This window comes from Lygodium microphyllum, chromosome 3 (genome assembly GCF_053477565.2).
Source record: "Lygodium microphyllum isolate KBCC chromosome 3, Lygodium_microphyllum_v1.1.10, whole genome shotgun sequence".
NCBI classification, from domain to species: Eukaryota; Viridiplantae; Streptophyta; class Polypodiopsida; order Schizaeales; family Lygodiaceae; genus Lygodium; species Lygodium microphyllum.
In genome coordinates, this window is record NC_141137.1 from 129191727 (window position 1) to 129217492 (window position 25766).

Below are 25766 nucleotides of genomic sequence, written 5' to 3' on the forward strand. Positions count from 1 at the left end.
TATGAATCCTTTCGTGCGTGGTACTAATGCAACCATGATTCTATTCACCTTTGAATAACTTTGCATTTACAGGACAGTCCCCCCTCTCACTCCAAAAAGGCAGCCGGATGTGACTTCCTTTACCCACTCATAGTACAACCTTGCCACCATAGGTAATATAAACTCCAACCTGCTCTACAAATCTCAAAACACATCATTCTTCATGCTTTGTAGCTATTCTTGCACAAACAAACCACCTTCTGCATGTGTCTCTACTCGCTCCAATTTTTTCTTCATGTGCAATCCTCCCACCCGTAATCATATGTTGGAAACACCAGCTTTGTGTTGCACCGAATCTTCCTCTTCAAGATTATCCATGCTTGATCAGCCCTGAACCCACTCAAATATCAAGTCGGAGTGTTGCAATATGAAAGGGTGTGCTCAAATTGATCAAATATGCTGAATACACCCACACACATATAATAGAATGTTGAAAATATACAATACTAAATGCTGAATAAGCAGGGAAGAATACTAAGTACAATGGTTGTGTATGTATTGTAACCAACCTTCTGTATATCAATTGTTACCAAGACATATTGGCTCAATGATTCAAATTAATTTGATGCTTATAGCCTTGAAAGGCGATTTGTATTATTTGAGTGTTTCAAAATATGACTAAATGTTCATCTTTCTATTAGATGCCCAAGAGAAATTAAAAATTTAGTAAAGCAATCAGATTGACCAAGAAGCTCAAATAACTATAACATTTTCACTCAAGCCCATATAATGAATGGTTTCAAAATGTGAAACCAAATGCTCATGATCAAAGAAACAAACCATGAATTGGTAAATCTATATAATGAAGCTCTCCAGAATCTAAATTTGGCTACTCCTAAAATTTAAGAGGTTGCTATTTTTGAAAGTTGCTCAAATAGAAATTCTATTTGTATCAAAGGCTCCAGACCTACTCTAGATATGGAGATTCCTGCAAGAAACAATTTTGTCTTTAGCGACTATCTCAAATTCTTAACCATTTGAGAGATTTTTAAAGTGAAAGGTTTAGAAGCTTCTTTCTCTGGAAAAGTGACATGTGTATCTAGAATAGGATATGTGTCATTTTGAAGAGACAAATGTCCCTACAGTTATCATTTCAACAAAAGATTGTCAATCGTAGCCTCTTCTTTTCACTTTTGCACACCCAAACCTCACACCTATATATTGGAGGCCTTTCTTTTCATTCGGAATAAGCTCTCATGCTGAAATTTCAGCCACATGCTTTCTACTCTCCTATCTATCTCTCATCCAAGAAGCACATTCTACTTAGGTTAATCTAATCCAAGCACTAAACAAGAAAATCAATTTGCTGCCCAAAGTATTTCAGAAATTAGGCTTTCAAAACCATGATTTTCAAAATTGCAGCAAATCATCCATTTTGTATAGGCTGAGGAAGGCCCTTTATGGACTCAAGAAAGCTCCTAGAACTTGGTATCAACAGATTCATCGATTCTTCTTGGTCCATGACTTCCATCGATCAGATCATGACTGCAATCTTTAATACAAGGTTCTGGAGGACACGTGCGTCTTCGTCATCTTGTATGCTAATGACCTCATCATTACCACGAGCGACATAGGAGATTGATTGTACTCATGAGTTATTGAACCAAGAGTTTGACATGACAAGCCCATTGTTCTACAACTATGAAGGTAGTTTGGCTCCATCGTTTCTCACTGGAGATTGGCTTTCCACAAACAAGAACTACAGAGCTGTGTGCGGACAACCAAAGTTCCCTTGCTTTGGCAAAGAACCCTATTTTTTATGCTTCCATCAAGGTTTAGTACCACTATATTCGAGAGCAGATCGTGAATTATGAGTTAGCAATGGCCTTGAAACCAATATTCCTTCCTGGAAAGGGCGGTAATTCCCTAATTAAGCACTTAGCTACATGAATCAGCAAATAAATATAGCTTGAAATGCACAAATTACCTTAATAATCTCGAACATTGGACATCTTGTTGGCCCCAAAACTAGCACCCTTTTTTGTATTTCTTTAACTTCATTCCTAATCGAATGAATACAAGCTGAGATTCACAATCTCCTTTGCCATTCCAAAAAGCCTCTTTGCTGTAGCAACAATCAGCAATCAATTCAGACAAAATCCCCCTTGACTTTTCACACAGGTTTTGCACAAATAAAACCGTCAACTTGCCAAATACTGCCCCAAATTACAATGACTGGGCTGGCACCTAAATTCCCTGACAATTACACAAATTTCGAGTGTTGAATTCAATGTACAATGCCTTTACCAATTGGCATGGATCCCGAGGAGGCTGTAAAAACCTAATTTCTACAAAAATATAGGGTTTACAACAAAGATCTATTTGTTGTCCACCAAATTTGGCTAAGATCTGCTTAAAATGGCTAAGAAATGCTTAGATCTCTTAGAGAGTGGTTTGGAGAAGGTGAGATAAAGCCACGATAAGAGAGAAACCTGATTTTTTTTTTCGAAAAAACCCCAAATTCTGCCTACTGCCTGCTCCAATCTGCATTTGATGCAGTCACCACTGCCACCTCCAAAATGTTTTCACCTAATCAGCAATACTATTGTCAGCCCGTGGAAGGTAACTCTTTGTTGTCTCCTACCTGCTAAGGCTCCCATATGGTTGTCTTCTGCAGCAAATTATTGTTCTTTGATCAAAAAATGGACCAGCAGCTCTCTCTCTCTCTCTCTCTCTCCCTCTCCCAAGCTATAAATTGATTGAATGTCTAAGATCCAACCCCCAAAAACGTTTTCTCAGTTTGCATAGGCAGTTTTGCTAAGTAGCAGCCTTTTAAACCTACTTTTCAGCATTATCCAGTCATTTAAATAATTTTCAAAATTAAGTAATCCTGAAAATTAATTTCAGCCCTTCTAACCTTGCCTAAAATTAAATGTGTCCATCCATAATTAAATTGACTAGGCCATCTGAACCTAGGTCCCAAACCTCTGTTGACCCTTAGACAAGCATTAACGAATTAACTAATGCAAGTCCCTAGTGTCACCACTGACACTTATTGGCCAAATAACTGTCCCCAAGGTCAAAATTGACACCAACCGACCCCCAAAGCCCAACTAGCATAACTTATCACAACTTTTACCTTTGACACACACTGCATCCTCAGGGTCGTTGGCTTGTTACCATGAAATAACTGCCATCTGCATCACATGTACTAAACAAGCTTGCACATTTGATTAATAACTTTCTCAAATGTTATCAACAAGTTTAAAGCATCTCAAAAGTTCACGTTCTTGTGACAAACCTCCCCCTTGAAATCCCTGCAACAATCGTCCTTGGTTGCATTGCATTGTGCCAAAGGCAAAGCATATTGTACTCGAATTTTCATAAGACATCACAATCACAACATTGGCCACTGTTGTCTGACCATGCTACATGCCCCAAACCTATAGAAAATTTCCAGCCAACATATACATAACGTAAAACTGCAAATAAGTCCAAAACAGTTGCTAGAAACTCATTGAATGTATCCATAACTCATGTTTCTCAAATTAATCTGACTATTAACCATAGAAAAGAATTAATTCAGCAAGAAGCATGGCTGAAACTATCAATGGCATTAACTAGCATGCTGATGTCCACGGAACCAGTTGTAAACCATTGAAAACTGAGCATAGTTTGATCATAAACTGATCACTTAATTATCTGATAACTGATCACAAATTGTTGCAAATTTGACCCCAAACTAATCACAAACTCATTGCAAAAACTGATCCGCAATCCATGCAAAAACTGATGTAAAACTAATCCCAAAAGTGACCACAAACCATTCTTAAACAACTAATCAAAAGTGAGTTGAAACTCATCAAAATTCTTGTCTCAAAATTAAGTCAAAATTCATGCCAAAGTGATCATAAGCTGATACAAAAGTATAGTTCCATTGCCCACGTGAAACTCATACCTATCTCCATACATCTCACATTGACTAGTATACTAAGTAGTGACCTCATGGTAGACATAGTGTCAACACAGTACCTTGGATGCATACTAAATACATCCAAGATGCACTACATACGAGAGCTGTCCGAAATTGGCGGAGTGGAAGTGCTACGTCCCCCTTGAGCATCAAGCAATACTCTCAACCCCTACTCTACTAAGCCTAGCTGAGTCTGAACCAAAGTTGCCTCTAACTAAAAGGCATCTAGGTAAAGTTGCAACAACTAAGGATGGTCTGCCAAGTCATCCTCTTCCATCCATTTGGCATCCATTGGTGAATAATTTCAAAATTTCACCAAGTATCTCTTGGAAACTTTACCTTTGATCTTTCTTTCCTTATGTGCCAAAATCCGCCCAAGTACCAAAATCTCATCCAGCTGCTCAACCTTAGGCTGAATTTTAAGCAAACATATTCTTTGTCGTATCACCATGACACGTCCTTAGTAAACAAACATGAAAGGCATTGTGTATCCGCCAATGTGGAGGTAGTTTCAACCAATATACCACATCGATGATCTTCTCCAACACCTGGAAGGGCCTGTAGTATCTCATACTCAACTTCGAATACAATTTATCTCTTCCTTTCATCTTTTTCAGTCTTATCTTTTCAAAACACAACAATATATAATCACCCTCTGCAAACTGCAAAGCATGTCTACAACTACCAACTGCCCTCTTTTGCTTTTCCAATGATCTCTAAAGTGCATACTTTATCTTTGCATAGGTTGCATCCAAGTTTTCCACATAACGGTCAACCTCAAAGATCTTATCCTTAGTTTGCAAAATAGATAGTACCTTCTTGTTACCCTCAACCACCTCAAATGAAGCTTTGCCAATGGAACTACGCATTGTGTTATTATAAGCAAACTCAACAAAGGGCAAATACTGCTCCCAGTGTGTCTTATGGTGTAAAACATAGCACCTCCCATGGCATACCAAGTCATACATCGCAACCCTCAAGTGGAGCAATGAAGAACTCTTTGCTATCCACATATCCCTGTATATACAACTAAAGCTTTCCGATGAGTGGTATGACAAGCTCTGCATGGCCTTTACATGCCATTCCAACTTCCCCCATGGATCCCATCTCATCCTCTCTAATGCCTAGATAGACTACCATGTCAACAAAGATGAAGTTAGAGCGTGCACCATTATCAAAGAAAATCAACGCGCATTGATCCCTAATTTTGCCCCATGCTCTGTACAACTCAATAGTATCATCATTGGACTCATCACTAACAACATTGGGCACCAATCCTATTGATGTTTTGGATTTCTTTCCTTTAGAATCTCCCTGTTTATTTTCCAACTTGCTGCCTATTGGCACAATCCCTTGCAATGTGGCCTTCCTATTCACAAATAAAACATTTATGTGAAATCATCCAATCATCAATTCCCTTCGTTGTGTCAATATTTTCAAGCCCTTTATTTACCATTTTGACCTCTTTTCGAGCTGATTTTCAGATCCTCCCCTTTTCTCAACCTTAAACAATTTCTTATTCGGCTTCTCCTCACTCTCTAGGAAGCTTGAATCCTTCCGATGCAGCAAAGCATCTGCTCTAGCATCAGTCTCTATGAGCTAAGACATGCTAGATACAATGGATTTAATGCAAAAATCCCTGGTTCCTTTGGACATCCCACAAACATATTTTTTCACTTGCTCATGAAGGGATACAAGGCGACAATGCATCCCAAAATTGTTTATTATATTGTTCCAAATTCTTACATTCCTTAGCATCCAGCTCATTCCAAGTTGTCATGATATCCACTTCAAAGTACTTGTCAACCAATTCGATGCAAACATTTGCTTGAATTGTGCCCACGTTGATGGTGCTCTACGTTGCATCAGAAGAGTGGACCACCATTGCAATACATTCCCTTTCAAGAAAGTGGCAGCCTTTCAAATCTTCAAGGACTCGATGAAGTTCCCCCCTGAAGAGGCTGCATCAAACTATTGAATAAAAGTCAAAGCTGTCAGCCTATCTTGTACACCACTGTAGGACTCAAACTTCACTACTTTTCCACATTCACCGCAGTCTTTTGTTGCCCCTTTGGGGGTCAAGTTGTCATACACTGGTTGCTCCAAAAAGGGTGCTTTTGCTGAATTTACATCAAAACCAATACCAAACAAAGCATTTGCACAACCAAAACTCATTCCTTGAGCCCCATAACCATTCGATGGCACAGATGCATTACCAAACGTGCTCCTTTGTGCCGCAAGCATCAAACCAATGCTACCATACATAGGGTTTTGCACATTTCTATCCATAGCAGAATACATTGGACCTTGCATACCATGCATTCTTTATTGCATGTTGAGGTAAAAATGCATTAGCTTCACTTAAACAGCCCCAAAACATGGTTACTTAATGAAGTAACCTTGTTTATTTAAAAGAAATACGTTCCTAGAGAGTGTCTTTGTCCCATAAGCACAAACCCACTTGGGAGGGCCCAAACTTTCTATAAATAGGTATGCTGCCCTTCATTCAAACATATATCTCATTTTTGCAGGTTTCAAGTGTTTTCAACTTGCTGCCCACACCCCTTCCGCAAAGGACATTGCAGTCTCAGCTGTCTCTTGCTGTCATCTACAGTCTAGCACCTGTTTCAGGTGTTTTCGGCTTGCTGCCCACACCCCTTTCACGAAGGACATCACAGTCTGAGTTGTCCCTTGCTATCATCTACAATCTAGCGCCTATTTCCAGCCTTTCTACCCACAGTTTGCAATTGTTTACAGCAGAGTGACTATTGCTGAACACTCTCTAGCTGCCACCGACTCAATTTTCTCTCTCCTCCCTGCTGTCGCTGTTGTTTTTCTCTCTCTTAAGCCTATCGCAGCAGATTTTTACTCTCTTCAGCCTGTCACAACAGATTTTCTCTCTCCACTGCCTGCAATTGCAGATTTTCTCTCTCCTCTACCTGCGTTCAGCTGATTTTCTCTCTGCACAACCTGTGTGTGCTGTTTTTCTCTCTCTACAGCCAATGTTTACTGTACACTCTCTCTCTAGACTGCCATCCAACCATACACAGGCTGCATTTACTATTGTTCAACATCCGGAGGCTGCCTTGCTGCAATTTGGGATCCATTCGGAGTACGACACTCTCTCCACCTCATTACCCCTGCCCTGATCCTTGAGATACAGGAGTTCGAGCAGGTTCAATATTCATTCACTACATACTATGTTTGCTGCATGAGCATTGTATATTCAGCAGTCATATAACTTCATTAATTTTCTGTGTTCATTGTCTCTGAGTTACCCTAACCCTAATTGTGTTCTTTTATCAGTCTATGCTTTGTCGTACGGTTTCTGTCTGTGTTTCTGTGTTAGGGTATTTCTTTACATGGTATCAAAGCAAGGTTCTCTGAGAGAAACCTAGGCCTTGATTTAAAAGCTCTCTGCAAAAGCAAGAACAACAGTAGGTTCACATGACTTTGAACACAACAACACAAGTTCAATCTCCAGAAACATCTATGCCTAGATTAATTGGTACCACAGTTTGTCTCCATGGCCTTACCTAGTGGACCTTCTGGTCATCCTATTGTGCCCCAGCCAAGGTTTCCGTGTCCCAATGCCTCCACCTACACCGGCACCTCATGGAAACGTTCATGTTCCAATGCCTCCGCCTCAATTGGCACTCATTGGACATTCACTGCCCATTTCTGTCTACCCACCTCTTCCCCCTCCTTCTCAAACCCCTCCACCACCACCACCATCATCGTATTCCACCCATCCATCTTACCCCACTTTCCCAACACCTCATGGTTCTACCTCATCTTTAGCCAAAGAATGCATTCAATGGCAAGACTCGTTTCAATGGGTCAAACTTTACCACTTGGTCAAACTTGATGAGACGCGTCCTTGACTCACAAAGCCTATGGGATCTTGTGTAGGGGTTGGAACCCCAACCCATTCCACACTTGTTACATACGAGATTGTCCACTCATGGAAGGCTAGGAATGCATCCAATATTGTTAAGCTGATATAGGCCTTATTACCTTAGTTTCATTCTCAACTTCAACATTTTGACTTAGCGTCAAAGCGATGGGCACACTTGACAGACCGCTATGCGGTTGGGGATCGGACCCGTCGTATCAATCTTGACCATGAGCTTCAAAATTTCAAAATCTCTGACCGGGATCACTTGAAAGTCAAGTTGGCTGAGTATCGGCGTCTTCTTACCGAATTCTTCACAACGGGAACTCCCAAGTCCTCTAGCGATCAGGTCACATTGTTTCTAAACAAACTCCCCCGGAAATACTTCAATTTTGTGGAACGTACATTTTCAAAGACTATCATGCCTACTTTCTATGAGTTTAAGTGTCAGTTGTTGCGTAATGTACGATTGTTCGATCAATTTTATATGAATAATCCCTCAAAGGGGGCTCTTGTTGCTCATTCTTAGAAGGGGTAGCAAGGAAAGGGCAAACAAAATCAAACCTCCAATCAAAATCAAAAACAAAATCAATCCGAGGAATCACAAGGAAACTCCCAGTCACAACTCAAATCAAGGTGGCAGAATGTACCTAAAAAGAATAAGTATTGTCAATCTTGTCAAAAGGTTGGCCATTTTGCGGCGATGTCGACCAAAGGCAAGAGGCACAACACCAAAACCTAAGTCTCAGACCCTAGTCCCTTTGTCGGCAGGCAACCCCCAGCAAAGGAGGCAGGGTGATGGCAAGGCGTAGTTTAAAGCTCAAACTCACACTGCCACAGGTCAGCCGTCTCAATCAACAACGTTCTCAACTCCAAAGGGCTTGTTTAGCTAGTCTACAGTGGCCCACATCGTCTCCGTAGAGACATCAGATGCAAGTCTCGTCCATATCTGTGAGTTTCCTCCTAACGAGGTTTTTGCAGAGGCCCACTTGTTACAACCGAGCACTTCAGCTCCTGTTAAGATTGTGGACAATGGAGCTACACATCACATAACTCCTATAGAGGACATCTTTCGTACCCAAGCCCCTACAGCTAGGCGTGTCCGCATAGGAAACAACTCCTCGGTCAAGATTCAAGATCAAGGTTGCATCAGTTTTGCCACTAACAAGAATCCGGATCTGGCTTCGTTGGACAATGTATATCATGTTCCTCAGCTTGGAGTGAACTTGCTATCTGTTCAACAACTTTGCCGATTGGGGTGAGCAATTTTCTTTACAACGACCACAGTCGAGGTCCTTGACTCTCAAACTCGTTTAGTGATTGCTTGCGATAAGGCACAGCCTAATGGCCTATACCACATGACATACTTTCGTACCTAAGCCCCTGCAGCCGAGCATGTCCGCGTAGGAAACAACTTCACGGTCAAGATTCAGGATCAAGGTTGCATCAGTTTTGCCACTCACAAGGATCCGAATCTGGCTTCACTCGACAATGTATATCATGTTCCTCAACTTGGGGTGAACTTGTTATCTGTTCAACAACTTTGCCGGTTGGGGCGAGCACTTTTCTTTACAGCGACCACAGTCAAAGTCCTTGACTCTCAGATTGGTTTAGTGATTGCTCGCAGTGAGGAACAGCCTAATGGCCTATACCACATGACATATTTTTTTACCAAGCTGACAATCGAGCGTTCCGTGTTCCATAACTTCCAGGCATTTGCGACATCTCAAGAGCCTACGAACAATGAGCATCTTTGGCATTTTCGCTGAGGGCATCTTGGTTATGACTCTCTTTATGAGTTGTCACGTCATGAGCCAGTTGAGGGCCTTCCCCGCCTCAAGCTAGCTCGCGATGTCTATAAAGCCTGTCAACTCGAGAAGCAGCATGATACCCCTTTGGAATGCAATCCCCACATCGTGCTGAGGTGCCTCTTCGATTGATTCATGTTGATCTTTGTGGGTCAACATCCACTGCCGCCTTGACCGGCGCGTTGTACTTCTTTTTTATAGTGGATAATCATTCTAGATACATGTGAGTATACTTCCTCAAGCATAAGTCAGATGCTTTCACATATTTTTCTACTTAAGTACTGCTGGTTCGTAACCAGACTAGACGTCGTGTTGGTTGCATGAGGAGTGATAGCAGTGGTGAGTTTATCTCCCACGAGTTTTTCGAGTTTCTATAGCAGCATGGCATCTCTCGCCAACTCTCCCTCTCAAAATGGAGTCATAGAGCATGAGAACCAAACAATCATGGAAATGGCACGCTCTATGCTATTCGCAGCAGAGCTCCCTGAGCGCCTTTGGGTCTAGGCTGTTAACTCTACGGTATACATCCTCAACCCGTGCACTGCGGTTCTTCCTCAAAAGACCTTGTATGAGGCATTCTTTGGCTCTCGACCTATTATTTTCCACTTCAGAGTCTTTGTTGGGAATAAAGACCTCGTGCCTTTAAATATGCTCAGGTGTGAACACACCCTTAGCACTTGTACTTACACATATATATCTATCTAAAAACCTAAAGGTACACACTCATCATTGTACCTACAAACGTGCTCACTCTCTACTCTGCTCTCTCTCACTCTCTGTCTCTATGCGGCTAACGAACACCTACTATCTCGATCTTCGTTTCTTCCGATCACTACAAACTGGTATCACAGCTGGCAAGAGACAACTCAGGTATTGCAGGAGTCCCAGGTGGACTTGACAAGCAGATGGTTGAGGCAGGCAGGATCACGACACGTCCAACAGGCGACAGCATGTCCAGCATTGACCAGTGGACATGACGGGTAACAATGGGGCTCATCGACGGGACCAGCGGGCAGCACAAGCAACGTCTGCAAGTGACGTCTACGGGGAGCACCGACCACGGGCCAACATGACCATCGGGCAGCAGTCCCATGATGGCCTTGTGGCGGGTAGGCACAGGCGACAGCGGGTTAGTAGCGAGTAAGCGCAGGCAATGTCCAGTCAGTATCCTACACAGGGTCAACAGACCCCGTCACATTTGTTTCAAAAATCAATTGTTTTTTAAAATAAAAATCAACTTCTACCCCCCTTTCTTGACGGGGTTTCGGAGGCTATGCAACAAAAGGTCAAAATTGTGCAATTGTGGTCTAGAAAATTTGGGCCTTTTCCAAGATTTGGGGAATGTGATGCAGGACAACCAAATTTGTCTCAGAAATTGCAGGAATTTGTGAAATCTTGCCTCCGACATTTGGGGATTTTCATGTACATGTACAAATTGGGCTGAAATTTGCCCAATTTCTCGACATTGATGCACATTGGACCCCGTGTAATTTGGGGCTTTTGCAATTTGGGCAACATCTATGCAGCATTTGGTCATTTTGTGTACATGCAATTTGAATTCCACGCAATTTGGAAATCAACACTGGGTAGAATTTGGGGGTTTTGCTGAAATTGCTCTATTTTGGCAAAACCGGCCTATTCTATGCATGTCAGAGACAATTCAGATGTATGGTTAATGCTTTGAGCACAAAAATTTTGGGGCTTTTGACCGTGCATGTCAAATTTTATGCCCGTGGGTACATGTACAACAAAAATTGCAGCTAATATTTGGGATTTCTCATGTAATGTGCTGCATATGCCCTTTAATCAGTTGTGGAATGCTATAGCACATGGTTTAGGGCTTCTGAAAATTTAATTACAGATCTGAAATCTGTGCTTCTACATGGTCATTTATTGCTGGTTGGTACTTTTTTGTACCTTGGTTACTTGGGTGACAATTAGGGCCTGCATTTGCTGATTTATTGGTCACATTTGGGCTGAAAATCATGGCTGGCAGCAATGACAGCAGTAATCTCATGCGCATAAAGCAGCTTAAAGGAGCACATAACTTTGCAGTTTAGCAAAAACAGTGCTACAATATCCTATTGCAAAAGAAGTAGGCAAAGCCGATCAGAACACAAGGGGCAATGCCGGCAGATATGGAACAGGACGATTGGGATAAGTTAAATGAGCTTGCACGCTCAACCATCGAGCTATCGATTTCTAATGCCTTGCTGTTTAACATTCAAGGTTTGGATTTCACATATGCTATATGGACTAAACTGGAAGAACTGTATGCACAAAAGAGTGTTGCAAGCAAAGTGTATTGGCTGAAAAAGCTTATGGATTTGCGTATGAAAGAGGGTACAGCAATGTCTACTCACTTGAGTGAGTTTAACTCCATTTTCAGCCAGCTAGTTGCCTTGAAGTTCATGATTGATGAGGAATTTAAGGCTACTTTCTTGCTTTGAACTCTACCAGAGAGTTGGGATACATTCAAGACTACTATGAGCAATTCTACTGTGATCCTTTTGTATGCTGATGTAGAGAGTGCTCTACCCATGGAAGAAATGAATCGGCAGAACAATGCATCCTGTAAGTCTTCCAGTGCTTTGCATACTAGGGGTAGATCACAGCATAAAGGCAAATATGATAGCAAGGGACGTAGTAAATCACGTGGCAAAGATGTTGAATGCCATCATTGTGGTAAGAAGGGTCACTATAAACATGACTACTACAAATGGAAGAAAGAGAAAGGAAAGGGCAAGAAGACAAATGATAGTAAGGAAGAGAAGAAGGACAGTCAACCTAAGAAGAGCAGTGTAAAAATTTAAGAGGTGAATGTAGTCACTCATGACAATGATGGTGGGAGTGACGTACTCTTTGTCTCTTCACACTTTGGTGCACATGCTTTACTTGCAGATACAAATGATGACATGCATACCTAGATTCTCGATTCAAGTGCTTCCTTTCATGTCACTCCTCATCGAGAGTAGTTCTCTGCCTATACAGGGGGTCAACATGGTGTTGTCCATCTTGGAGACAACTATGCATGTGGCATTGCAGGTATTGGTAGTGTGCAGTTGCAGTTTCAGAATGGCTCTGTCTTCACACTTTAGCATATACGGCATGTACCTCAGCTCAAGAAGCACTTGATTAGCACAGGGTGGCTAGATGAAAATGGTTTTCATACCACCTTTGGTGATGGAAATTGGAAGATCTGTAAGGGATCTAGGGTGATTGCCAGAGGTTGCAAGAGTAATATTTCGTATCCACTTCATGTATCTAGTGTGCGTAACCATGTTATTGCCATAACCGAGCAGCCAAGTGTTTCTTTGTGGAATGGCCGATTGGGACACATGAGTCAAACTGGAATGAAAGTACTTTCACATTTGGGTTGCTTGCCTTGTCTTTGTTATGTTGATTTTGAGCACTGTGATCTTTGTATTTATGGCAAACATGCACAAACGTCTCATAAAAATTCTCTTTCACTAAAATGTTCTCCTCTAGAGTTAGTACATTCAGAGATACGTCAAATGCCAAGATTATTTTTAGGGGAAAAGAAATATTTTGTCACCTTTGTCGATGATGCTACACGGAAGGTGTGGGTTTACCCTATTCGTAGCAAGGATGAAGTGCTAGACAAGTTTAAAAAATTCTTGGCATTGGCTGAAAATCAAACTGATAAGACGCTTAAGTGTCTTTGCTCTAACAATGGTAGGGAATATGTGTCCAAGGCCTTTCACGCATTTCGTGACAGCAAAGGGATAAAGAGGGAGCTCATTGCCCCTCATAATCCACCCCAAAATGGAGTTGCAGAGCGTACGAATCAGACCATACAGGATAAGGTCCGTACGATGCTGTCTCATGCTGAATTACCCCAAGGTTTTTGGGCAGAGACAGCCGTTCACTTAATTAATTGGTCACCAAACAAGTCTTTGGGGAGGGGGGGGGGAGGAGAGGAGTTCCCCAAGAAGCGCAGTCGGACAAGCCACCTTCATATGCTCACCTGAAAGTGTTTGGCTGCAAAGCTTTTGTACACATTCGTAAATTAAAACATAGCAAACTTGAGCCAAAGTCCTCTAAATGCATTTTCCTAGGATATAGTCACGAGGGTGAAATGGAGTATAGATTATGGGATACCAAGAAAAGGAAAGTAGTACACAGCAATGATGTTATCTTCCGGGACGATCGCATATATAAACAGCCCGAAAAGACTGAGGAGGTCCGTAGGGTTGTATTCCCGGAAGAAACACCTTTTAGACAGCAAAATGTGCCCGTTGTACAGCAGCGAATACCTGCTATAAATGAATCTGTAAATGCAGAAAATAATGCTGGAAATGATCAGCCAGCTATTGCCCATGATAATGAGCCACTACATGTGCCAGAACAGTCTAGAAACCAAGCTGTTAATGCTGATTTGCAGGCTGAAATGCCCAGACAACATGCTGAAAATGGAAATTTGCAAGAACAGCCAGCAAACAATGATCATTGGTTAGGAGATCGTCTAGGGCTACTAGACAACCTAATAGATTCATTCTTGGTGCAAATAATGTGGCTGATTATTATGTCATGTTGACAGACTGTGGTGAATCGTCTTGCTTCAAGGAAGCAATGGACAGACAGGACACCAAGAAATGGTATAAAGCCATGTTATCAGAGATGGAATCTCTTGAGAAAAATGGCACTTGGGACTTGGTGCAGTTGCCTAAAGGGCAGAAAACACTTCCATGCAAATGGGTTTACAAGATGAAGGTACTTCCTCACCAAAGTACAAAGCAAGATTGGTTGCAAAGCGATACAAGCAGGAGCAAGGAATTGACTTTGAAGAGATCTTCTCTCCTGTAGTTAAGATGACTACCTTGAGAACCATTTTAGGCTTGGTTGCAGCTGAAGATATGGAGCTCATACAAATGGATGTAAAGGCTGTGTTTTTACATGGTGATCTGCATGAAGACATATATATGCAACGGCCTGAAGGGTTTGTTGAAAAAGGGAAAGAAAAGATGGTATGTAAACTCAAAAGCAGTTTGTATGGGTTGAAACAAGCACCAAGACAATGGTATCATAAGTTTGATACATTCATGCAATCTCAAGGTTTCCATAGAAGTCAAGTGGATCACTGCTTGTACACCAAGAAGGCAACAGATGGCAGCCTGATTATCTTGGTTCTGTATGTTGATGACCTGCTGATTGCTGGCAAGGATACTCATGCCTTGAACTCACTAAAGTAAAGACAGCCCTACATCTGATGATGAGAAGGCTAAAATGGCCAAGATACCATATGCTTCAGCTGTTGGCAGTTTGATGTATGTTATGGTTGCTACACGTCCTAACATTGCCTTTGCAGTGGGAGTGGTAAGTAGATACATGAAAACCCTTGGCAAGAAGAATTGGGATGCAGTGAAAGGTATTATGAGATACCTCAAAGGCACAAAGGAGTTGTGCATCTGCTTTGGGAAGCAAAAGGCATCTGTTGTTGGCTTTACGGATGCAGACTATGTTGGTCATGCGGATTGCAGGAAGTTCACTGCTGGGTATGTGTTTACTTTCACAGGAGGAGCAATCTCTTGGATCTCCAGGCTACAAAAGTGTGTTGCATTGTCTACTACAGAGGCAGAGTATGTGGCTGCCACTGAGGCATGCAAGGAGGCTTTATGTCTTTTACGTCTACTGGGAAAGCTTGGCATCTCACAGTTACCTGTTCTCCATTGTGATAGTCAGAGTGCTATCCTGCTAGCACGGAATCATATCTTTCATGCAATGACAAAGCACATACAGGAGCGGTTTGCTCATTGCCGACAGATGATGAGAGTTGGATAGATATATGTATTTCAGCTTTATACATACCTAGACTTATCTCATTCTTTTCTCCTCTTAAGGCACATTGCCTTTAGGTGGGAGGTGGTTGGGAATAAAGGCCTCGTGCCTATAAATGTACTTGGGTGTGAACACACCCTTAGCACTCGTACTTACATATATATATATCTAAAAACCTAAAGATACACACTCGTCATTGTACCTACAAACGTGCTCACTATCTGCTCTGTTCTCTCTCACTCTCTCTGTCTCTCCGCGCCTAACGAACACCTACAGTCTCGATCTTCGTGCCTCCCGGTCAGTGCAATCTTCAGGTGTCAAGCCTACACACACATGCCCGATGATAAGATAGGAAAGCTCACTCCCCGAGCTGATCTCCTTATTTTTGTCACATATCCCTCTAAAGCGAAAGCCTATCGTTTGTTCAATCCTCGAACAAATGAGGTGATCATTCGGAGGGACATTGTTTTTTACGAGAGGGGTATCATGCAATCCTCTGACCGGATTCCAATCTAATTCCTCCTTCCACATCATTAAAGATCGTGCCTAGTGAGCCTAGTCTACTTCCCACTCCTGACATTCCTGCAGATTCTTTAGCTCCTAGGCCCCCTCCACGAGACCCGTTACCTCGTTGGTATCAATCGACCATGCGAGATTCGAGGATCTTACCACCGGATTCCACTCCGGAGCGACCTAGAATATCTGCACGGCTTGCTCCTCAAGCATCATTTGCATCGCTATTTACAGCTGATTACATAGCGCATTCTGAAGGAGGAAGTCTATGTGGAGCAACCATCGGGCTTTCCTTCTGAAAACCTGCGAGATAAGATATTCCGCTTGCAGAAAGCTCTTTATGGGCTGAAGAAGTGCCGCAATCTTGGTTCCATAGGATGGATGAGTTCTTACAGACTCACGGATATCATTCTACCCCTTATGACCCGAACTTATATGTTCGATCTACTGCAGAGGGAGTCACCTATATCTTGTTGTATGTTGATGGCTTACTCATCACAGGCTTAGATTTTGCTACCATCGCAGAAATTAAGGCAAAGCTTAGTGCCACCTTTGAGATGACAGACCTTGGTTTGTTATCTTATTGCTTCGGCATGGAGGTAGTTCGACCTAGGGGCTGTATTTTTGTGACACAGCAAAAGTATGCACTTCAGCTTGTGGAAAAGTACACTACGGATCAAACATATCCAGTGGTCACGCCTCTTAATCCTACTGTCCGCTTGTCGAAGGATACCCTAGGTCAACCCTTTGTTGCATACACTTATCAATCTATTGTAGGAAAACTTATTTGGTTGATTCATACCAGGCCAGATTTAGCTTACTCAGTCAGTATTTCACAACATCTAGGATGTCACATTGGATTGCATGTCTTCATGTGTTGTATTATTTACAAATTATGGTATACTTATTCTTATGGCCTGACATATGCTTCTGGTTTATGTTTGCAAGGATACACTGATTCTGATTGGGCAGGAGATCCTGACACCTGGTGTTCCCATGGCGGCAACCTCTTTACCTTGGGCACGGCTCCTATTTCCTGGTCTAGCCATAAACAAGAGACGATGGCGGCTTCCACTGCCGAGGCTAAGTATAGGGCTCTCTTCGATGGCACCACCAAGGCCATCTACCTAAGGAGTTTACTGGCGATGCTCCATTTTCATTACGACTCTGCCACCGTTGTCTGCTACAATAATTAGAGTGCCATTGCCCTTGCAAGCAATAGATCATCACACCATGGACACAACATATGGGAGTCCACTTCCACTTTTCCAAAGAGCAGGTTGAGCTAGGCACTATCCGCCTAGAGTTTGTGTCTTCATCAGATAATTTTTCAGACATCTTGACCAAAGCGGTCAGCCAACCGATTCTTCAGTACCTGCTACCCAGGGTCGGCTTGGGTACACCCTTCCCTACTTCTTCAAATTGACAGGAAGAGGGTGCTTTCCTCTTGCTTTCCCTTCTAGTTTAAGAGGGGGTGGCTTTTTCTCTTGATAGTGACAATTGTGATACTTAAAGTTTTTTTTTAGACATTATATTCATTTATTCTTTTGTATTGTATTATGGACATTTGTAACTTCATGTGCACTATCAAAATGACATGATTGTAAAAGGGCGCTTGGGCAAGTGAACAATTCCCCTGTGAGGGCAATGTCCAAGTGGCACCATTGCATAGCATTTTGCGTGAGCATGACATCTTGCATCTCCCTTTGCATTACCTCATGCATTGGCATTCTGTTTATGCAAACATACATCTATGCGCATTTATCCCTTTTCGGTCTTTTGGAGTGGTCGACTTTGGATCCAGCATATCTGTGGCATTGCCCATGGCAACCTTCGAGGCAATTTTTCCCTAGCTTGCTTGCTTGCTTTGCTCTTCTTGCTTCCTTCACTTATTTGCTATACCCATACCTTAGTCATTTTCCTTCTTCACCGACACCCAATAATGGTGGAGATAGTATGCTTGTTATGTAAAGGTCTTGGGTTTGACCATCCCTTATCACTCTCCCATATTGGGGCACGGATCCTATCCAAACATAGCATGAAAAATTGTGCTTCCACCAAAGTATCCTAGCTGCCCCATCATAGCATGCATGCCCGGTTGTCCAAAATCCATTGGATTGGCAGTTGCATAATGGCCTTGCATTTGCATTCCTTGCTCCGTATGGACCAACTGTTGGGCTTTATTAGCATTTTTGGGAGCTTCAAGTGAAGGCTTTGGAATTACCTTTGGTATACCTTGCTGTCCCGAAGGTGTAGAAGATGTCTTCTTCTTCTTGCCCTTGCTGTCCTTCTTCGGAGCATTCAAAAATCGGATAAACTAAGGATTCTTTGCCAATTCAACAAAGAGATTTATTGTTGTACCCATCCAATTCTTAAATTGGTCATCAAATTCCTCTTCACTTTGCTGGTCATCAGCCTTATTATGCCTTGAAGGCCCTACATATTGCCCAACAGCAACATTTTCAGCTTGTTGTCCATGCTCTCAACCTTGTCCAAGATCAAGCACTCCATTTTCTTTGTTTCCATGTGAATGTCCATACTGAGAGGCATCATCACTGCTTGATTGCATCTTACTGTATGCAAACATACTATTGTAATTTCTTAGCAAAGAGAAAAAATCAGCACTAGCACAAAGCTTTGGCTTGCAATCAGGTGCCTTAGGCCCACCAAATCAAGGGATTGAATGGTGTCCCAACAATAGAACCATGAAACCAACCTTCCTTGGAAAGGGTGGTAATTCCTTGATTAAGCACTTAACTACAGCAATCAACAAATGCACATAGCTTGAAATGCACAAATTACCTTAATAATCTCACACATCGGACGCCCTATTGGCCCCAAAACCGACACCTTTTTTGGTATTTCTTTACCTTGATTGCTAACGGACTAAGTAAAAGCTGAGATTCACAATCTCCTTTCCTATTCCAAAAAGCCTCTTTGTGCTGTAGCAACAATCAGTAATTAATTTAGGCTAATTGCCCCTTGAATTTCACCTAGGACTTGCACGAATGGAACCTCCAATTAGCTAAATCCTATCTCAAATTGCAATAAATGCATTGGCGTCTGAATTCTCTAGCAATTACACAAATTTGAGGTGTTGATGAACTCAATATACAATGCCTTCACCAATTGGCACGAGTCTTGAGGTAGTTGTCAAACCCTAATTTTTGCAAAAATGTCAAGTTTACAAGAGACATCTCTCTGCTATCCACCAAATTTGGCTAAGATCTGCTCAAAATGACTAAGAAATGTTGAGATCTCCTAAGGATGGGTTGGAGAAGGTGAGAGCAAGCCAAGATGAGAGAGAAATCTTATTTTCTTCCCGAGAAAACCCTAAATCCTACCTGCTGCTACTTACTCCAACCTGCATTTAATGCAATCACCTACTGCCAAGCACCTCCAAAATGCTATCACTTAAACAGCAATGTTGTTGCCAGCCCCTAGAAGGTGACTCCTTGATGTCCCTTACCTACTAAGGTCCCCAGATGGCTATCTTTTGCAGCAAATTGTTGTTCTCTGATCAGAAAATGGACCAGCAACTCTCTCTCTCTCTCTCTCTCTCTCTCTCTCTCTCTCTCTCTCTCTCTCTCTCTCTCTCTCTCTCTCTTTTCCAACTTGTAAACTCGCTAAATAACTAAGAGCCAGTCCCCCAAAAATGCTTTCTCAATTTGCATGGGCATTTTTGCCAAGTGGTAGCCTTCTAAACCCACTTTTCAATATTATCTAGCCATCTAATTAATTTTCAAAATTAAATAATCCTAAAAATTAATTTCAGCTCTTCCGATCCTGCCCAAAATTAAATGTGCCCATCCATATTTAAATTGGCTACGCCATTTACAACCTGGAGTGGTCCCCAATCTCTGTTGACCCTTACACTGGCATTAATTAGTTAATTAATACTAGTCCCTAGTGTCACCACCGACACTTATTGGCCAAATAACTGTTCCAGGGTTAAAACTGACACCAATTGACCCCCAAAGCCCAACTAGCATAACTTATCACAACTTTTGTCTTTGACACCCACTTTATCCTCGAGATCCTTGCCCTATTACCATGAAACAATTGCCATGTGCATCACATGTGCTAAATAACCTTGCACATTTGATTAATAACTTAATCAAATGTTATCAACAAGTTTAAAGCATCTCAAAAGTCATCTCCCCATGGCAGGTCTACTATCCTACTACAAACCATGCAATTGATCTCTTCACAAAGCCTTTTCCCAAGGCTTCTATGCTCCATCACATGAGATTGTTCAATCTCGAGACACTCCAAGGATTTGAGAGGGGGTGTTAGCCTATCCCTTTTAACGTTGTAAGTCTATCATCTCCCGGTTGCGAGCTCCTGTCTGAGTCTAATGGAGACATGGGAGCTCTTGCATTTTAGTGTGCATTTTCCAAGTTTTGTGAGTATTTTTCAGCATTCCCAGTCTAGGCCGCTTTGTCACGCATTATTCTAACTCCCTGATTTTATTACCACACCAGCTATATTTTTTCGGCATTTTTTCAATGCAGCCAAGGTCGCTTTTAAGTCCGCCAGCTCGTAACTAGTTGGCCAGTTCTGGTCTTTTTCTACTATTTATAGCTGGCTGGCTGGCTGAGGTAGATCACTCCTTTTGCAAGCTGCTCCTCCAACTACGGGCACACTCCTCCATCTCCATTGTTGCTGCTGCCGTCATCATTTCAGGCTAGATGTGGTGCCCTCATTGAGGGCGAGGGCTGCATGCAAAGACTGATTAGTCCATCTATTTGTATTCGGTTTTTTTTTCAGTCAGTGCAGATTTCTTTCTTCCTTCATCTTCCTACTGTTTTCAAGTTCCTTCTTCCGTTCCACACTCTCACAACTACTACCAACAATAATGACAATTATGCCTCTTCCATAAGCCCAATCATCAACACAGAATTTGCCAACCATTTTGGACATAAATGACCAATGGTCCGACTGTCTCCTCTTCTGCTAATTGTTTCTGAATGTTTATTTCTGAGGTGATTTTCTTCTCTGGAAGAAAAGGAATGCAACTTTGACACACCATAAAAACACATGTTTGCTATTGGTTTAGATCATCTATAACCTAAGTGAGACTCATAAGTCAAGATCATAAACTGCCAAGGAGGAGCTTCATGTCAAATTACAATTACCGATCGTGCTAGCATCAAAACACAAGTATTCAGCTTGCTTGAGCAGTATGCCCTCATTTCATGTTCCTCCAAATAACCCTCAGAAAGGCTTGGACAGGATTGCAATTGTGTATACCACATTCAAATGCTACAAAAGGCATTGCATCTAATCAATACAAATCCAAAACCATCATTTTTGGATGTGGTCGCTTAGATCAATTGTATTCCCTGTTGGTTAACTCAAAGGCTACATGCCATTTCAAGTGAAAACAAGATTGATTGGACTTCCATATATTAATCAACCTTTCTTTGAAAGGATTACAGCTCACTATCTTGATTTCATTGTGAGAATCTGTGCTTGCAAGCCCAATTAATGTATAAAAGTCCTTTTCTCTAGGAAGAATATTTTGGAAGACAGGAACAGTCGATTTGGTCTCCATAGCAAGAATCTTGGCTTGAAAGCACCAAAAGGAAGAAAACCCTAATAAAAGGGCCAGGGTCTCATTTTCCACCCTATGTTGACCACATCCCAACTAATTTTTAATTCACTCACACTTGTTACCTAAGTTAAGATTTAAGGGTGGTTGGTTCTGCATGCTTAGCTCTGCCACATTTCAATAGTATCAAAGCTACCTTTTCTCATTCCTCCTCAAGACAAGATTTCTCCAAACTAACAAAAATTTCCCTCTCTTATCATGAATGAACAAGAGCAACCAGGAGAAAAAAATTTATAAAGAATCAAATCAACTACAAGACACTTAGAAGCAAAATATCAACTGAAGTAGAAATAATACAACAGTAAAGAGTTCATTCAGGCAAAAAGTAGAAGACACGCCTACCATTTTTTTAATGTTTAAAAGGATAACAACTTTCCTCCAACACAACAGTTGCCATTATAAAGATTCACACATCTTAATTGCAAAGGCATAGTCTTCAACCAATGATCTTACAACAAAGTAAAAAAATGCATGCAACCAGCTATTTTAAGAAGTTGAAGAGTACTTACAAGAAAGACAACATTTCGAGTTGCTTGGCCTGATCTGATTGAAGAAATTGCACAGTCAGCCACTGAAACACATGAAGAAGCTTTCTATCATTTTCAATTAGCAATATTTCAAATGCTCAACAATTGTGTCATACAGCACCATTAAAATATAAATTTCCCAGAGGAAAATATATGATTCCAAATCAACACATTTGGACATTCGCTGCCTAACAGCAATATTATGGTGACAAGCTTTGTTAAAAGAAGTTCAATCATTAAACAGCAAAGCATACCTTATCTTTCACATGTATAGATCATGCAAAATAGTCAATGACCGTGATGCCAAGTTCACTGGCCATTTCTAGAGAATGGTCTTCCACAACTTGGAGACCCATCCATCTATGTTGTCCCTGGAGCACCCTGAATCCGATGGACAGACTAAACAAACAAATCAAACTATGGAAACTATGCTTCATGCATGTGTTTGCCAAGTCAATCTAAGTGAGAGTATTATCTTCCACAGAGCTGCACATTGCAATGGGTGTGGGCTGGTGGTATGGAATGCCAATCCTTGTAATGGGCATTAGCTACAAAAAACATGTAAAATTAATTCTCGATTATAAGCCAATCTATTTGGTTCTCATATAGTCCCCAAGGCGAAACTCAAAAGGTTCTTGCACAAGCCATCTAACTCTATTTAAAGGAAGTCAAGGAGACTCATTCATAGTGCAAAGAGACAAAGGGGATGAGCCCCCAATGTCATCCTAAAATAAAATCGGATTGGAGGTACATCCCAAATTGGGGGGATGTCCCCTATCTCGTCCCGAACAAGGCTAGGGCTAAGGGATAGCTAGGAGATGCATCACCCTATCAAGGACAAGAGAGAGAACGGCAATTCATTGTAAAACTTTTTTACTATATTTTTTATCATGCCATCCCACACAACATCCCTGTTCCTTGGGTTGGTCAATCCCCCATCCCCGTCCATATTTTCATCCCTCATCCCATCTCACATCTTACCATAATTCCACACTTCAGTCTTCAAGTATCCCCATCATTGTCAACTTTCAAGGCTCATCTTCTCTAGATCTTGCACACTCTGCTCCAACCATAAATCTCGACTGTCCCAGCCTGCTTCAACTATTCCATAACCCTTCCAGCTGCTGCCACAACCTGTTTGCTGCCAAAACAGAGTTTCTGCTGCCCCCTTTTTCTGATCCCAATGGCATGCATTGCTCCTCAGGTGCCCACACTGCTGCTTAGCATCACAATGCAGCAGTTTCCAGCCCCTCTACTGCCTGGCAATCGCTCCAAACTGCCACACTGCTGCTCCAAACAAATATGCTGCTGCTGCAGACATGCCATGCAGCCGTCTCCATCAGAAATGCAGCATTCTGCCCTGCAAAGTGCAGTCTTGCTACCCCTGGACTGCTCGCTCCAGCCAGATGCAAATCTCCTTCATCATTGGTATTGAGACGTATCAGTTCTAGATCCTTCTTCTTAGGGTGCTGGCTGGCTGATTTTCATCAGGAACCATACGAGAAACATCCTGCTGTTTGCAGTGTCATTGACTCCCCCATCAGCACCTAGACCTTGAGTTACACTGGCTTGTGTGGGCTTCACGTGTCTTTGTTTCAAGCTTACACCTCTACTCCAGCTACAATGCAATTGGCACCTCTACTCCTTGAGCATCCATTCATGGTACCTCCCTTATGCATCCATTAATTATTATTCTTCTGAGAATATATCTGTTAGTCATGATGTTCATGTATTATGCGCTCTTTATTAGAACTTTAGCCCTAGTCTTCTCACTTACAACATCATATCCTCACAATGGGAGTGTGGCCCTTTCATGCTGATGTATGGTTCTATGCCAAACCCATTGATTTCGATGGAATTCAAACCATAGTTCACTCCATGTGTCATGGGCTCATGTATTTTAAATGCTGAGCTTAGGCATTATCAAGTTGTGCATGTGTGAAGTACAAGTTAGCTAAGACTGTGACAACCTAAGTACCTCGAGTGCACAATGGGTGACATTGGCAAAAGCTATGTAGACTTATGTTGGACATGTACTATTGGATGCCTAGTATCAGTTTGGGTCTAGGCCATTAATTGGGCCATTAAAATGTCTAGTGGTGACATTGGGGACAAGGCATTAATTAAAAAATTAATGGTAGTCCTAGGCCAATTAATGCTTATTAGGACAATTAAATGTTCCATGGGAGTTAGCACATTGAATGTGAATGGGCACTACCCAATTCTAGGGCAAGGACAAAGGAATAATTAATTAATTTCCAAAATTTAAATTCTGGAAATTAATTGATTAAAGCTTAGAAGGCTGCCAAGTGGTAAACTTTCCCATGCAAGGCTGAGAGAGGGCTATTGGGGCTGGGTGAGGGTGGTTTCAACAATTGCAGAGGTTGGAAGAGGGGGAGAGAGAGAACTGCTGCTGCATTTTTCAACCATTGATGATCAGCCCAGCCATTGAGACTGCCAAAAAGCAGCCATCAGCTGATCAGGAGGCCACAAGAGGCAAGCAAAAGACCCAAAAGGCTATCTACACGAGCCATTGTGGAGGATGAAGAGGAAGAAAGGGAGCTGCTGCTGCATTTCACAACCATTGATGATCAGCCCAAACATTGAGCTGCCAGAAAGCTGCGATCAGCTGATTAGGAGACCATAGGAGGCACATAATAGCCCCGGAAGGCTATCTACATGTAGACACCAGTAGACTTGGGGCCCACAAGGGCAGATGACTACATTTTTGGGCTCTACTAATGGTGGGCTGCAGCTAATCAGCCATTTCCAGAAGCGCAACAGCAAATTTGAGCCAGTTCTGGTGACAATTTTTTGAGATTTCTCTCCCCTCACCTTTCTCTCTCATCTACTGATAATCCCTCAATAATTCTAAGTCATTTCCAACTTCGAGTGAAGAGCAATTGAAGAAATTACTACCTAACCCTAATTTACAGGAGAACCTTGGGTTTCTCCACCACCTCCAGATCCGTGCCCGACAACTAAGGACCCTGCACTCAGTGTAGCAATTACAGACAAAGAATTTGCGAGTGATCTAAGAAGTGCGCCCAGTTCTCCATTTATTGTGGTCTGGATGCAAGAGATTAAAGACCCAATCCTGCCTCAATTGTGACAATCAAGGGGTAAATTGAATCCAACAATTTCTGGTCATTTATGACAGCCATTTTATTAAAGATTGAAAGAGCTCAATCGATATCTCATTGTACTTCAAACTTTGGCAATACAAACTAGAGAAATACTGCAAGGGGCACAAGTCGTTGCAGCCAATTGATTGTCGGTTGTCCAAGATTAAGTGAAATGTGCATTTTCAGATTTGTGTATATTTTGCTTGCTGTAATTCATGATAAATCAGGTGGTTTCATAGTTCCAACGTTGGATACATCACCTCCCTCCAGTAGGTGGGCCCGAACCACTTGTGTGCAAACCAGTGAATTTTCATTTTGCTGAATTGTGATCAGCTGAGTGTGTAACAGCAAGCATATCATCATACAGTGATTTGGGTTCAAGAAATGATGATGCCACACAATCTGAAGGTACACATAGCAATAGACAAAATGCAATGCCTAATCTCGGAACTCACTCTTACCTGTTTTGAGCTATTCATTACTTTGTTTCATTCTAAGTGTAGATGATCTGATAATTACAGGTTGCCATGTTG

The 25766-nt window shown here is 41.9% G+C and overlaps 1 protein-coding gene across 1 annotated transcript in view; it reads right to left on the reverse strand.

Moving 5' to 3' along the window:
- Positions 1-25766, reverse strand: part of ARC3 (GTP binding protein) — a 185814-nt gene that overhangs the window by 107133 nt on the left and 52915 nt on the right. The window contains exon 4 of the mRNA XM_087674777.1: positions 22091-22152. Coding sequence (XP_087530903.1) covers positions 22091-22152 — 62 coding nt within the window. The remainder of the gene's footprint in view (positions 1-22090; positions 22153-25766) is intronic.